At 42.4% G+C, this 16,224-nt stretch overlaps 2 protein-coding genes across 8 annotated transcripts in view; both read left to right on the plus strand.

Annotated features, from left to right (window-relative positions):
* Positions 1–16,224, plus strand: part of LOC147018873 (uncharacterized) — a 405,228-nt gene that overhangs the window by 170,549 nt on the left and 218,455 nt on the right. The window lies entirely within an intron of this gene.
* The window catches only part of SRRT (serrate, RNA effector molecule), a 57,158-nt gene that overhangs the window by 6,608 nt on the left and 34,326 nt on the right, over positions 1–16,224 (plus strand). For 3 of the 7 annotated variants that reach the window (XM_085898986.1, XM_085898985.1, XM_085898991.1), the window contains exons 2-11: positions 1,609–1,727; positions 2,000–2,065; positions 2,198–2,326; positions 2,631–2,765; positions 3,820–4,008; positions 10,469–10,638; positions 13,592–13,740; positions 13,887–13,934; positions 14,124–14,226; positions 14,717–14,862. In XM_085898986.1, coding sequence (XP_085755112.1) covers positions 2,292–2,326; positions 2,631–2,765; positions 3,820–4,008; positions 10,469–10,638; positions 13,592–13,740; positions 13,887–13,934; positions 14,124–14,226; positions 14,717–14,862 — 975 coding nt within the window. In that variant the 5' untranslated portion in view covers positions 1,609–1,727; positions 2,000–2,065; positions 2,198–2,291. Of the gene's footprint in view, positions 1–1,608; positions 1,728–1,937; positions 2,066–2,197; positions 2,327–2,630; positions 2,766–3,819; positions 4,009–10,468; positions 10,639–13,591; positions 13,741–13,886; positions 13,935–14,123; positions 14,227–14,716; positions 14,863–16,224 lie in introns of all 7 variants that reach the window. The other 4 variants (XM_085898987.1, XM_085898988.1, XM_085898989.1 and 1 more) reach the window with 2 other exon arrangements.

Genomic DNA, 16,224 nt, shown 5'->3' on the forward strand with positions numbered 1-16,224 from the left:
TATAATAAGCACTCCTCCATATGACCTTGAGCACCAGCATGTGACCGGAAATGAGCGGTCATATCGAAATAAAAACCGGACACATGCCGAGGCCTGGGGTCCATTGTGCCTGAGGAAGCCAGCTGTGAAGCTGGTGAAACATCGCCTGAGACCGCGTCTGCTCTCGCTTTTTTTTGCTGAAATTAGTGGAGTCTATCTATTTTTTTTTACTTTTGGTTGGAAGTGCCTTCTTCTTTAAAAATATGCAATTTCAACCACCCCAATCTTATACTATATATATATATATATATATATATATATATATATATATATATATATATATATATATATATATATATATATATATATATATATGTATATATCCACAGGACATTGCCACAATGGATGTTCTGTTGATACAGATTCGCCAAATACCTTTCTACACTTTTCGCATGTATCCCTTTGTTGTACACGCCAGCCATGTGGAATCGACTGAAATAAATAAGCTGAGTCTGGGCCAATGAACAGTGCCCCTGAAGTTTAGAGCAGTATTGTGTAATTTGGCAATGGTACCAGCGATATCCCACTTGCTTTTTGTGAAGGGCACCATGGGATCTTTAATGTTCACCAACTCAGGCTGGCAGTTGCGAAGTTTTTAGTACTCTCCACATAGTCAGTGTCAGTATTTTAATGTATGGCCAAACCTGAACTTGCCATACTTGGAAGTTCAGGATTGTGAAAGTGTTCAACATAATATTGACCATTGATCTCGTTAGAGGTGAGCTGTGTGTAGGGTGAAGCATTTCCAACCACTGGCGCCCCATCAAAATGGCCCTCGTGTCTCCACTCCACTGCAATTTAGAGTGGGCATTAAAGATCCCAACATGTTCCTTTTTGCAATATTTCTGAGGATCCAGTACCATGGAACGGTGTTGCAGAATATGGTATTGTACGTGAGTTCCTCGTCCCTCAACAATTATTGTTCGTAATCTGCTGCTTTCCACAAGCAACTTTTTGCCTAGCGCTAATTTGAGTTTCAATTTTGGTCTTGTTGAACATCTTTATTTTGGTTTCCATCCAGCAATGAGCAAAAAAGGGCATTGGTGAAGAACTAACACTCACAATGTCGGCCACACCTCGTTTCCCACGGCAGATAGAATCCATTATCAATATCCCGCATCAACCCTCATGGTGCATAACAATGCATGTACTTTACTGTATTCTGGCTCTTCCATATCATTAATAAATGACAACTGGCTAAGTGAGTGTGCTGGCTACTATGGTGATGTTGAATAAACAATCGCTGTTTAAATTGACTAATAATACCTGTTCCCTCCGTCAGGGGCCATTGGTTGAAAGTTAGGTCCGAGAACACTTGCACGATTCTAGGTGCAGGCTAAAATGGCAAGTTGTCTCCGCAACCTCGCATGTGTGGAGAGGGGTTGGATGGGGGAGGAGGGGGATTATTTAGCATCGAGGACCTGACCCTGGGTACCTCGATATGGGGGGTGACTGGGGTTTGGGGAGGGGGACCATAGGCTCAAATCCAGGGCAGTGTTGTACTTCGCAATGATGGGATGTACGGAAGTGCAGAGACCAATGAGTCAAACCTGGGTCGTTTGATTGCAGGTTCAGTGTGGTTCAGTCTTCCATCATGATGTTCCCCTGTGGAGGTGCTTATCCATCACCATCCTCCATAACGGCTTGATCTCCATCTCCATTGAGTCCATCGGCATAATTTCGCTCAGGTAAATTACATCGACCTGGTTTGAATGTGGCGTAATATGATTTATGAATTTCAGCGAATTTGTTTTTGTCAAAAAATGTGTTTTGTTGAGTTCAACTTGCTGTGACATGCATTGGATTTATTTATTATTGACCCTTATAATCCACGGGTAACATTTATTCCCACATTACCATTATCCTTTACCTGTGCTTATGGGTAATGTGTCCGGTAGAATTTGAGCATGGCGGACAGTGATGACGAGTATGACCGACGGAGACGCGACAAATTTCGCAGAGAGCGCAGCGATTATGACCGCTCGCGGGAACGCGATGATCGCCGTCGGGATGACTGGAATGAGCGGTACGTCTTGATCTACTACTATGCAATGCACAATGGCATTGACATGTAAACATGCAGTTCAACGATCTTGTGAATTAAAAAGGGAGGAGTGGGATTTCCCTTTGATGCATCGACTAACTTATAACGGTGTAGGGACTGGGATCGTGGGCGAGATCGGGGTCGGCGCACTGACTATCGAGACTACGACCGTGGCAGGAGAGATCGGTTCAGCCCTCCCCGCCGCGACATGAGCCCTCCACAAAAGCGCATGCGTCGTGATTGGTGAGCTCGTACTCCTGGGTACAGTTATTTTCTTGTGTGACTGATCTTAATTGCATCGATATTTGACATTCATTCATTCAATTTTATTATTATTTTTTTCATTCCTTCTTTCATTTATCCATTTGCATCTGCTTTAATTGAAAACGGCTGAGCAACCCTCTGTATAGGGGGTGCTCCAGCTTACCTTTGGAATAGTTTTGAATATCAATTGAAGTTTGCCTTTGATTTATGTGCCTTCAACACTACAGAACAACTGTGTTCCTTCCATTCTCCTTTAGCTTTGCTGCCCTTTACTTTCCCACAGGGATGATCATGGGGATCCTTTTCGTGGAGGCTATGACATCCCGTATGGCGGTGGGCCTGGCTACGGACCACCTCTTTCCTGGCGCAATCCAGAGCCGCACATGATGCCCCAGCATCACAATCCAATGCAAAGCCGGTGAGCGTGCAAGCCGTTCGTCCCAAAGCATTTGAGGTTGCAGTAGTTTTAATCTCTAATACTGTCGACTCGCATTAAGAGGGACACTTTAAGGTGAAATCTGTTGAAATTATATCAAGTTTTTTCTTTTCCCTGTATTATTCAATTATTTATTCATCGTGATAATTTTAGAGATATTGGGATCAGATTATGCCTCTTAATTATATATATATATATATATATATATATATATATATATATATATATATATATATATATATATATATATATATATATATAACACACACACACACACACGCACACGCACACGCACACGCACACACAATATCGAAACATGTGGAATGTGACGAGCACTCCACCGATCCCTGTTGGACACAGCCCACACCAAAGCGTCACCTCCAACACAGAGGCCTCGGCCCGATGACTTTGTCAGACAAAGATGATATGGTCAACATCAGTTAAACATCAAACGGAGCCACCGATCCGGATTTCGAGCTTATTTGCCCTCATCAGGATGACATACCGACAAATATCGAACCAATAATGATCACATTTGTTGTTTATACATCAGACACATCCTGACTCTTATGGTGTTATGGAATGCTCGTCACACTCCACATGTTTCGATTTTCCTGCCGATCACATCACTTGCCTTCTGGTTGAATAGTTTGCATTCGCAGGAACAATCGTTTGGGTGGCAGACTGATAGTTGTTTTGTGCGGATTATGCGGTTTTACCGTGGGACATAATCCGTGGCGTTGCTCACCAGAGCAGTCAGGAGATGCGTCTGATGTATGTATGTATGTATATATATATATATATATATATATATATATATATATATATATATATATATATATATATATATATATATATATATATATATATATATGCATATGCATATGCATACATACACACAGGTGTATAGGATTATCACAAAACAGGGGACCAAGGGGAAACAATAGGATGAGAATGTACAGGTGCATCAGGGCACAATAAATGATTTGCAGGTGAAGGGTGGGAACTGGGTCTCAGCCTTTTCTTCTTGGTTTAGGCTCGGTACGGCACCTGAGACCGAGGCTCCAATGACTTTCCCCGTGATGAAAACATTCAAGGAATTTCTGCTGTCAATGGCAGATTCTGTGGATGAGACTGAGGCCGTACGGCGCTACAATGCCTACAAAATAGACTTTCGTCGACAACAGCTCCAGGAATTTTTTATGTCCCACAAGGATGAGGAATGGTGAGCTTGCAATTTACTGGATTCTTTCCGAAAACGCTTTGCCATCAAGATTTCTGATTTTTGATCTGTTCTCGAAAATCTTCTTGTCCTTCCTCTCCCTGTTTTCTTCTTCCATCTTTGTTGGTGTTGCATATGGAATGCTAACAGTTTAGTGTTAAGGCCATCTAAAGTTGGATTTAAGGTTGTGAGGTCTGTAAGATTTCAGTACAGATAGGCCAAACATGGTTGGTGAAAATAGTTAGCAATTAAAAGGTTGAAGAACTTCTTTGAATTGCATGTAATTTGATATCCATTCCAATTTTGTCTTTTGTCCCACTCCATTTTTGTTTTTAAACTGGATATTTTTTTTAAAACTCAAAGTATTATTTAATTTTTTTTTAGGTCATCTCTTCGAGCATGACCTAATAATATTGTTGTTGAGAGGAGAGGTGACGATCCATCTGTCCGTCCGTCCGTTCACAATGAAGTTGAAGCGGGAGATCTGGTCATTAGTGATCCTGATAGAGGTTGATGAGACGTACACGATGGTATGACTTTCAAGGTCACCGAAGGTCAAGGTCAAGGTCACGAGGCCTTTGAAGTTGCGAAAATGACGATTTTCAAATTCTATCTCCTCCGCCATTTCTCAAGCGATCATGAATTTGATTGTAGCATATGAATCTATGGGACAATATCTAAATTTTGTCGGGCCGGATTTTCAATATTCGCTTTCGTTTTCGTGTCACGTGACTTCAAAGTTGGCCAAAATGCGAAAATGACGATTTTCATGCGAAAATTACGATTTTCAAAATCTATCTCCTCCTACATTTTTCAAGCGATCTTGAAGTTGATTGTGGCATATAAATCTATGGGACAATATCTAAATTTTGTCAGGCCGGATTTTCGATATTTGCTTTCGTTTTCGCGTCATGTGACTTCAAAGTTTGCAAAAACTGCCCTACCTTCAGGAGGCGATATATTTTCTCGCAGAGATGACCGTCACTCCTGAACGAGGGTAATTTTTATTTCTCACATTTGTCTATATTTGCTGAACTACACAACTCTCTACTCCACCATCCACCCTGATTGGGGGAGGGGAGTGGTTTGAGGTGTGGTCACTTGATCAGTTTGAACCTTTCCTTTTCTTCTCAACAAGTCCCTACGAACCTTTAAACCAACCAACTTTGGATGGATTCAAAGTGTCTGTGGCCATCAGCTTGTGTGTATATGTACATATCAGATATACATGTATCTTCTTCTTCTTCTTTCGGCTAGCTCCCGTTAGGGGTCGCCACAGCGGATCAACCGTCTCCATTTCGCTCTATCCTCCACATCTTCCGTTGACACTCCAACCACCCACATGTCCGCTCTCACCGTATCCATGAACCTCTTCTTTGGCCTTCCTCTTCTCCTCCTGCCTGGCGGCTCCATCTTCAGCATCCTTCTCCCGATATACTCCGCTTCCCTCCTGTGCACATGTCCAAACCATCTCAATCTCGCCTCTCTCACTTTGTCTCCAAACCGTCCTACCTGCGCTGTCCCTCTAATATACTCATTTCTTATCCTATCCTCCTCGTCGCTCCCAAAGAGAATCGCAGCATCTTTAACTCTGCCACCTTCAGCTCCGCTTCCTGTCTTTTTGTTAGTGCCACCGCCTCCAAACCATACAACATAGCTGGTCTCACTACCGTCTTATATACTTTCCCCTTCACTCTTGCAGCTACCCTTCTGTCACAAATCACTCCTGCAACTCTTCTCCAACCACTCCATCCTGCCTGCACTCTCTTTTTCACTTCTCTCCCACACTCTCCGTTACTTTGGACAGTTGATCCCAAGTATTTAAACCCATCCACCTTCCCCACCTCAACTCCTTGCAACCGCACCATACCACCACCCTCCCTCTCATTTACGCACATGCACTCCGTCTTACTCCGACTGACTATCATTCCCCTTCTCTCCAGTGCGTACCTCCACCTCTCGAGGCTCGCCTCAGCCTGCTCCCTACTCTCCCTACAAATCATGATGTCATCCGCGAACATCATAGTCCATGGAGACTCGTCTGATCTCGTCCGTCAACCTGTCCATCACCATTGCAAACAGGAAAGGGCTCAGAGTCGATCCTTGGTGCAATCCCACTTTTACCTTAAACCGGTCCGTCATTCCTACCGCACACCTCACCGCTGTCACACTGTCCTCATACATATCCTGCACGATCCTCACATACTTCTCCACCACTCCCGACTTCCTCATACAATGCCACAACTCCTCTCTTGGCACCCTATCAAAAGCTTTCTCTAAATCCACAAACACACAATGCAACTCCTTCTGGCCTTCCGTCTACTTCTCCATCAACATTCTCAAAGCAAACATCGTATCAGTGGTGCTCTTTCCTTGCATAAACCCATATTGCTGCTCACAGATCGTCACCTCTCCTCTCAACCGAGCTTCCACTACTCTTTCCCACACCTTCATGGTGTGGCTTAACAACTTTATCCCTCTGTAATTTCCACAGCTCTGCACATCACCCTTATTCTTGAAAATCGGAACCAGTACACTTAATCTCCACTCATCTGGCATCCTCTCACTTTCCAAGACTTTATTAAACAATCTGGTTAACAACCCCACTGCCATCTCTCCTAAGCACTTCCATGCCTCCACTGGTATACCATCTGGGCCAACCGCCTTTCCACTTTTCATCTTCTTCATAGCAGTCCTCACTTCATCCTTACTGATCCACCCCACTTCCAGATTCACTATCTCTACCTCTTCCAACCTTCTCTCTCTCTCTCATTTTCTTCATTCATCAGCTCCTCAAAGTACTCCATCCACCTTCTCAACACACTCTCCTCGCTCGTCAGCACATTCCCATTTGCGTCCTTTATCACCCGAACCTGCAGCACATCCTTCCCAGCTCGGTCCCTCTGTCTTGCCAATCGGTATAAATCCTTTTCCCCTTCTTTTGTATCCAACTTCTCATACAGCTCGTCATATGCCTTTTCCTTGGCCTTTGCCACCTCTCTTTTTGCCTTTCGCTGCCACTCCTTGTACTCCTGCCGACTTTCTTCATCTCTCTGACTATCCCACTTCCTTTTCGCCAACCCCTTCTTCCTTATACTTTCCTTTACTTCCTCGTTCCACCACAAAGTCTCCTTATCTTCCTTCCCCTGTCCAGATGTCACACCAAGTACCTTCCAAGCTATCTCCCTCACCACTTCTGCTGTAGTTGCCCAATCATCCCACCCATCTTTACCACCATCCAACGCCTGTCTCACCTCCTCCCTAAATTTCACACAACAGTCTTCCTCCTTCAGCTTCCACCATCTGGTCCTTGGTTCAGCTCTCACTCTCTTTCTCAACCTCACCTCTAAAGTCATCCTACAGACCACCAATCGATGCTGTCGAGCAACACTCTCCCCTGCCACCACCTTACAGTCACTAATCTCTTTCAGGTTGCATCTCCTGCTTAAGATGTAATCCACCTGTGTGCACTTTCCTCCACTCTTGTCTGTCACCCTGTGTTCCTCCTTCTTGAAATATGTATTTACCACTGCCATTTCCATTCTTTTTTGCAAACTCTACCACCATTTGCCCTTCCACATTTCTGTTATTGAGACCGTCCCTACCCATCACCTCCTCATCCTCTTTATTCCCTTCCCCAACATGCCCACTGAAATCTGCTCTAATCACCACTCTTTCATCCTTGGATACACTCTCCACCACTTCATCTAACTCACTCCAGAAATCTTCTTTATACTCCATCTCACATCCCATATGTGGGGCATATGCACTGATGACATTCAGCATCACCCCTTCAATTTCCAACTTCAGACTCATCACTCGGTCAGACACTCTCCTCACCTCAAATACCCTCTTGACATAATCTTCCTTCAGGATTACCCCGACACCATTTCTCCTCCCATCCACACCATGGTAGAACAGTTTGAAACCACCTCCAATGCTCCTAGCCTTACTCCCCATCCACTTGGTCTCTTGTACACACAGTATGTCCACCTTTCTTCTCTCCATCATATCAGCCAACTCTCGCCCTTTGCCAGTCATCGTCCCAACATTCAGAGTTCCAACTCTCACCAGCACACTTCTACCCTTCCCCCTCTCCCACTGCCTCCGGACTCGCCTTCCCCGTCTCTTTCTCCTCCTTCGCCCAGCAGTAGCACAATTTCCACTGGTACCCTGCTGACCACCGGTACCGGTGGCGGTCGTTGGTAACCCGGGCCTCCACCGATCCGGGATGGAAATTCTTTTTGTTGTCCGCATAATGATTTGGCATAGGTTTTTACGCCGGATGCCCTTCCTGACGCAACCCTGGTTGCCTCTTACGACACACAGGGATATGGTACACCTATTCTAACCGAGGCATACACCGGGCCCAGTACAACTGGTACTTATTTCGCCGACCTCAGAAGGATGGCAGGCTGAGTCAACCCCCTGGTGTTTTCCACTTGAGATATATATATATATATATATATATATATATATATATATATATATATATATATATATATATATATATATATATATATATATATATATATATATATATAAATTCAGTGTCCCAACGGGGCTTGAACTCAGGACCTTTTGGGTCCCAAGCCACTGCCCTAACCACTGCGCCAACACCAGGCTTCAGAGATATATATATATATATATATGTATATGTATAATATCACACACACTAACACAGACGCACATGTTATTATATTCCATGAAAGTTGGGGAGTGGGGAGAGGTAAGTTGTGAATAATATAATCGAGATTTAAGAAAAAGAGAAGAAGAAATGGAGGAGAGATGGGAGTGGAGGGGGTCAAAAGTTCTGGCATTAATATACGTGCCAAATAAAGTCGAACCTTATTTTAACGATTGCCAGGGTTGCGTAAAATTGTTATAGGCAGAATTTGTTTTATGGAAATCGTTCAAATTAATTTGTGTATGAGAATCAAAACGAGATTGCAAAGCCATTGGGTGTGTCATTCCACAGGCCATGTGCTCGGAGAGCCCCGGTACTTGTGATGGAAAAGAAATCAAAGAACCTTGTGTGGAATCCAGCCTGTTTTGTTTTAGTCTTTGTTGCCCAAACAAGTAAACCGCTATGTAATCTGCAAGTCGACACAAACCGGGCAACCTCAAGGGGGGGTTTGAATTGGCTGAGCTTGCAAGTCGGCAGGCCCAGAAACAGCAGATCTCTTTCACCAAGAATGTCCTGTTTGAAGCTATCATGCCACATGAAAGCTAACGGGGTTTTATTTCAATAAATTTGTTATGATAGTTGAAATTGAGTAACTTGTACTGTGCGTATTTAACATCGAACAAAACCATGTCCGTAATGGCATGGGGCACCTCAAATGCATGTTAAAATGGAAATTTTTCATTTAGCAGGGAAATGAACAGACATTTTGCTGGGATATCGCCAATCATTCATTACACATGAAATGTTACTGGAAGTGGATTTGTTATAAGGGATTTCGACCGCGCACATGGGTCCCTCTATGTAAATTGTGCTGATTGTCAGAACGCACGAGCTTACTAAAGCGGGCTCAGAGTGTTTTACTCGAGGGGACATCTTTTTAAGATTTGTATCTGACATGAAGGTACGAGTTTGCTGTCAAGCCGTGTGCAGGCAGGACCCGTTGTGTCTCCTCAACTCTCCATACAGCGGCACTCACATTGGGTAATGTTTCATGTAGCTTTGTCCATTGCCGTGCATTTTATTCAGTGTCAAGCATGCTTGCTAACGCAGCTCTCTTCTTCCCGAAGACCGAGGTGGGCGCGAAGAGCCGAAGCCTGTGTATTGTGGATGTCCAGCGTGGAAATGTAGTTACCCGTAGTCAGGCACACTGCGCACAATGCAGTGTCTAGCGTGGTACCAGTGTACAAGGAGCTAGGCGTTAAAGTATGAGCACCCTCGCTCCGCGCACTGCGCTGAACAGGAACTTCGCTCAAGGCTGATCTCCCACAGCCTTTGGAGAAAATCCCTTTGGAAGGTTCAAAAAGCCCTGTAGTCTCACGACTTGCTGAAGTCGACATGTAATCACTAAATTGTCGAATGTTGCAAAGTGTTGGTTGAGCTAAACAAGGTAAAACCTCCCCTAAATTATGTACTACTTTTTTTGATGCAGTGTGGTGCCTGTTAAATATTTTCCTTGCTAACCACTTGATGCAAACTGCTGATGATCAACCCATGATTCATTAATACTCTCAGTTTGAACTTTCATGACAGTACTTGTGTTGCTTGTGATTTTGATTATTATTTTCAAACCTTATTCAGAATCATCCTAAAACTGAAATGAAAGCTAACATGTGGTGCTTTGGAGTACCATGATGCAAGAACGGGGCATAAATGCGTATCTTGCAAGCAATGCTTGTGTGCAGATGAGTCACAAAGAGCAAATTGCCAAAAATTGAATGCCTGGGTGTATGGCTGTGAAAGCTCTTGTGCATTACTTTCCTGTTGCGTGGATTCAAGGTTCCGACTAAAATACCATCCAGAAGAGGCGGGGAAGCGCAAGAAGGAAGCTGCTGCTGTCCTCCAGAATCGCCTCAAAGCATTCTTGTTCCTGCTGCAACATGGTTGGCTTGACAATGTGCGGCTGGACCCGGACAAGGCAGATAGCATAGTCCGCTTCCTGGATGCCGGTAATGTTCTTCCTCTTGTTTAATTGAGATTTTCGTATGTCCCCGCCTGTCGTACACACACTGTTGTAATATTCACACGTAAAGTGTGACTTGTAGTCTGGAGAATTTGTTTTTAAACCTGGTATTTGTTTGTTAAATTTGTTAAATGTTCAGTCACTGGTACATGCAGTGATTATTGTAGTAAATCCACTGTAAGTTTCATTCAAACATTCATAACTTCCTCGGTCAGACCCTTCAGAGGAGTAGATGAAACGTACATACAACATTCTTTCCCTTCATTATATATAGACGAGCAGAGTACCCGCCCTGCGGGCGATCTGTTCCAAGCATGCAACACGTCCTTCTGACACATACCTTTATTTGGGCGGTGTATAGGTAACTGACAGCTCTGTATACTCAAAAAATAAAACAACCCGGGTTACGTGCATGAAGCAAAAACATACCTACTGTTTATAATTCAAAACTTCTCACTTCATTGGAAAATGTGGGGACAGGAATACTGTACTGTACTCCACTGTAAATGAGGGAGACTTGTAATACCCTCTCCCACCTTGAGGTGGCATTACCCGATACATATTTACATGGAGAATTTGTGTCCCCCTTCATCCCCCCCCCCCAAAAAAAAGTATATAACCACGGCAAAGATAAAGAAAAAAACCTCTATACATTGATTGGGGTCATGCTGATCCTATGTTACAAGTCTGCATGGAATCGGCTCAGAACTGTAGGAGTCGTGTGCAAACACACACACAAACACCGTTATGTCCGTGAATTATCGTAATTATAGTAAGGACTTTTATTACCCCACGCACATTAAGTGAAAAGCAGGGTGAAGCAATTGGTTGTTCATGTCCATCCGTCCGTCTGATGTACCTGTCTACAAATGTCAATTTATGATCGAGAAGCAACCTATTTAAATTGGGTGTTACATTTTCAACATGAATAGGAAAACACCTGCCGTTTTACCGTACCTTGATTCCGAAATTGTCCCAGTCACACATGCACAGAGAGGAGTGAGATAATTTTTAAGTGGTGCAATCGCTTCAATATTTGCTTTGTCCATCCGTCCATCAAAAATATATTTTTTAAAGCAGTGCAGATGCTGAATTAACACAGGGGCAGCATCAGGAGAAGAAATGCCAAACTGCACCACTTCCTTCGGACACACGTGCGTTAAAAAAAAAATTATTTACTTTATTTTTATTTTTATTTTTTCTTACTCTGCCTGTCTGGCAGTCAAAAAAATTGAAAATCATTCCAAACAGGAAACTTAATGTTTTTCAGGACATCATAAAGGACAAACAACAGGCACGAAGAACTAATGTAATGTGTTAGATGTTGTGGTATAATAGACACTGCATCAATGGCAGTAAATTCTGGAAATAATTAATTAATTTATTTTATTTTAAATTGAATTGTATACTTAAACACTAGAACACAAATCATCTTCTTTGTACTTTCAAAACCCTGCTGTTTACAGCAGTACTTTGACATGTTAAATAAGGTGGTGTTATGGGTGAAGTATAAGACTGCTTCAATCGTGTTAAGTAACCCCAAATTTTTTTAAACAATCTTTAAAATCATTAATCCATTTAAATTGAAGTGTACACTTAAATACTGCGTGGGATAACCTTTAATTACATGGCGTGTTACGAAAGATGATAGCAGGATCCCACATGTTTACGTTTGGTGTATTTAAGAAAATGACATTTGTCCGATTAAAACAAAACAAAACGTGTACACCACTTTAATTTATCATGTTTGCTTAAATGTTTTGGCCAAGACAAATATAGGATAATAACTATGAGTGCGTGTACATCTGATCATTTTGGAATCAAAAATGGCTGGGCGAATCTCCACCAAATCTTGCATACATGCTTGGGGTACCCAGGGTCAGGTCAGAGGTACAAAATAATTACAGAGCTGTTAATTATCTCTTCTACTAAAAAGAGACTGTCTGTCCATCATGCAAAGAAGAAGCAGGACCTCGAGCAAGGAGGGGATACAACCTCATATTTCGCTCCCGGTATGGAGCGGGTATTACTAGCTTTTCAAATGTGCTGTTATTAATTTTGATGCGATGATGCATTGAAGATGACGATGTTGCATCGTGCTGAATTGATAAATGTCGTGATGATGTGTATCAACTAATTAAGGTGGGCCTTTTGAGATATCGTGCTGTGTATCATTTTTCACCCTATTGCCCTATCACTCAATGGTGAAGAATCACTGAAAAAAATTCTCGTGTCCGGATCTGGATCTTCACGAAAATCGAATGAATTCGACCTTGTCACACACCCAACCTGTCCACAAAGTTTCATCCAAATTCGTCCATAACTTTTTGACATATGTTATCTATCATTTTCAGCCCAATCACTCAATGTTGAAGAATCACTAAAAAAATTCTCGGATCCGAATCCGGTTTCGGATCTTCACCGAAATCAAATCAAGTCTTCATTGTCACACACCCAACTCGTTCACCAAATTTTGTCTGAATCCATTCATAACTTTTTGAGATATCCTGCTTATAGACAAACAGACAGACAGGGGTGAAACCATCACCTGTGGTGGAAGTAATTAAAATAAAACTCAAATCGCAGATGTGTTAAAAAATCATGTTGGACCAAGCACGATAAGCAAATATCATAAGATGATTAAATGGAATTTGCCATTTTGGTACCAACAGTACTGTATATGGGATTTTGAACTGGGATCCAAACATCATGAGTCAAGTGCTCATATGGGAACAGCAAACAAGTCAACACAAACCACCTTTAATTTTTTTTATAAGTCTTGGGAAAGATTCCGTTTAATGCTTGCTTACACTTGTATAATTGAAATGTAATTCAAAGCATCCTTTGCTTACATGCTGCAAAGGAATTGCCCGTCTCAACTCTTTCATTATCCTTGTCTTTCTTTCTTTGACCACAACTGCGTCTGCATTCTGTAATAGCTGTCATAAAGATGGAAGGTGGCTTGGAGGTGGACCTGCAGAGCCTGGACTTACCAGAAGAGGAGAGCCGGGATATTTTGGACGGGGCTAAAGGCTCTGACGTGCGGAAAAACTCAGAATCTGCAATGGATGCGAGCCCTTCCAGCAAAGTTGGTCCTTTAAAAAAAAAATTCCATTCGTCCTCTGCATTGACGTTCTTCCTGATTAAGAATGTTGCTAGAATGCGTTTTTGAGAATGAGAGAGTGCTTAAAGTTTGTTTAAAGTTTTCCTCTTTGCCCTTTCAATTTCTAATAGGTCCAAAAAGCTGATCCTGGAGTGAAGTCTGAGAAAGGAGAAGAACAGGTAATGTGACATATCAGTTTTGAACCCTGCTATTTTTATGTTTTAAAAAATTGTGGTGTTCCTCTCTTCTCTTTGCTTGTCACTCTCAACTCCACCCCCTCCCTTTCCCATTTATTTTGGTCATTTTGAGTTGGAGTGAGAATCATTTTCCTTTCCACCATATTGAGTTTGCTTCCATTGCCTCCGCAGCATAAAAACAAGAAACGTAATCGGAGCCAAAGCCAGGATAAGGAAAAGTCTGATTCGGAACCAGAGACGGATGATGCCAAGCAAAGTCAAAACAAAAATGCAGGTGTGGTTGAGTTTGCTTTGCTTGTGTTTCTGTTTTGATTCCCACAATTAATGGCAAAAGAGGGTTGTGATATGATTGACATTCAGGGACAATGTACATTCATTTTTGTACCTTTCATTAAAATCCGTTTATTGTTTCATAAACTTTTAACTTTGACATGAATGCTGCAATGCTCTGGTTAATACTTATACTGGCTGGGTTGGGGAGTGGGGCAGGGCATTGGTAAAGGGTCAGAAATTCCACCCCATAAATACAAGTTCCATAACGTTATGCTTCACTCCAGACTCCAGAGCTGAAACGTAGTCCATTGTCAAACTAAAAAAATCACAACAGTGGAGCGAACTTTTTGAAGGAGTTGTTTCTCTGAGTCTGTAAAGTTTGAAGAATTTGGACCAGGTCGGTCAGTTTAGAACTTCATCCAATGCACTTTAAATTGACACGCGTTCTATTATCATCAAAACTGTGTCATGTTTGTGTTACCATATATCAGTGGACAATGCACCGAGCGAAGGCAATGGTGTGTATGGGGGGGAGAAAGAGGATGAGGTGCTGACCAGGCCGCGTGCCCTGCACCGCACCTGCTCCCTCTTCATGCGGAACATCGCTCCAAACATCGCCAAGTCTGAGATCATTGCAGTACGTATGCACAGCCAAGCATGCTTTAGTCTGCCTGTTCCCTTGACAATACAGTACATTTTACTTGGGGAAGTTGTTGCAATTTAATTGTTGTATATCAGGCATTTTGTTTGTTAATCAATACTTCATCTTCTTCTTTCGGCTGCTCCCGTTAGGGGTCGCCACAGCGGATCATCCGTATGATCCGCATAGTGATTTGGCACATGTTTTACGCCGGATGCCCTTCCTGACGCAACCCTGGTCGCCTCTTACGACACAGGGATATGGTGCACCTATTTTAACCAGGGTATACACCGGCCCAGTACACTGCTACTCATTTCGCCGACCTCGGAAGGATGACAGGCTGAGTCAACCTCCTGGTGTATTAATTCAGTAGCCCAACTGGGCTTGAACTCAGGACCTTTTGGATCCCAAGCCGCTGCCCTAACCACTGCGCCAACACCAGGCTATTAATCAATCATGTTAGCTTTAATCAATACTTCATATGGAGTGGAAATTTTGTAATATTGGGATTCTCTTTGGGCCATCGAGCCTTATCGCAAATATGAAATTGTTTTCATCCCTTTCTTGCATCCAAGCATTCCTCCGCTATGCAAAACTGGGAATGCAATCAAATCATTTACAGAGCCGACTCAAATCCCGAAACAGAGTTATGTAAAACTCAATTATTGTGGAACTCAAATGTTTCCTGTGTCTTCCATGGAGATTGTCTGAAACTCTTTTTATACATAGATTTGTCTATTGTACGAATGCTCACCCTCCTGGTGGAGAAACTCAATTACGTATTGCTGGAAGAAGAGTACAAGGTTGTGTCTTTGTCTAATTAACTATCTTATTTTTCGGCATACAGGTCCATACTTATTTCCCAGAATTTGTACTCGGAATCGACTTACTCTGGTTTAAAGCATTGAATTGCAGAGATGAATATTTTTTTGCAAAATGTGATATTTTCTGAAACAAATTGTGTCATTGTTGATTTAAAACGCACTACAGAACTCATTGCCTGGAACGTTTGCAGATTGGATGAGCAATTAAACATGCACTCACCAATTATGTTTAATCCATCCCTTGCAATCCCAATCATATGTATCCATTCTTTCTACATAATCTCAAAAGTCCTCCCGTAAAGCCACGCAAATTGTACACGACAGCTTTAAAGATGGAAATTGTTTAATCTGAGGAAAATGGTGCGAATATGGATGCGCACAGGAAAAATATGGTGCCAGCAAGAAATGTAGCTGTTTTAAATACTCCACCTCTATATGATAACAAGCATGTTAAAATAACTATTTACATTCCTAATTTATCTGAAAGGTCATCCCATAAATTTATTCAAACTACAAGGGCACTCGGTAGAGCGCG

This window comes from Eptatretus burgeri, chromosome 10 (assembly GCF_056783735.1).
Source record: "Eptatretus burgeri isolate ZD-2024b chromosome 10, Ebu_testis_v1, whole genome shotgun sequence".
Taxonomy (NCBI): domain Eukaryota; kingdom Metazoa; phylum Chordata; class Myxini; order Myxiniformes; family Myxinidae; genus Eptatretus; species Eptatretus burgeri.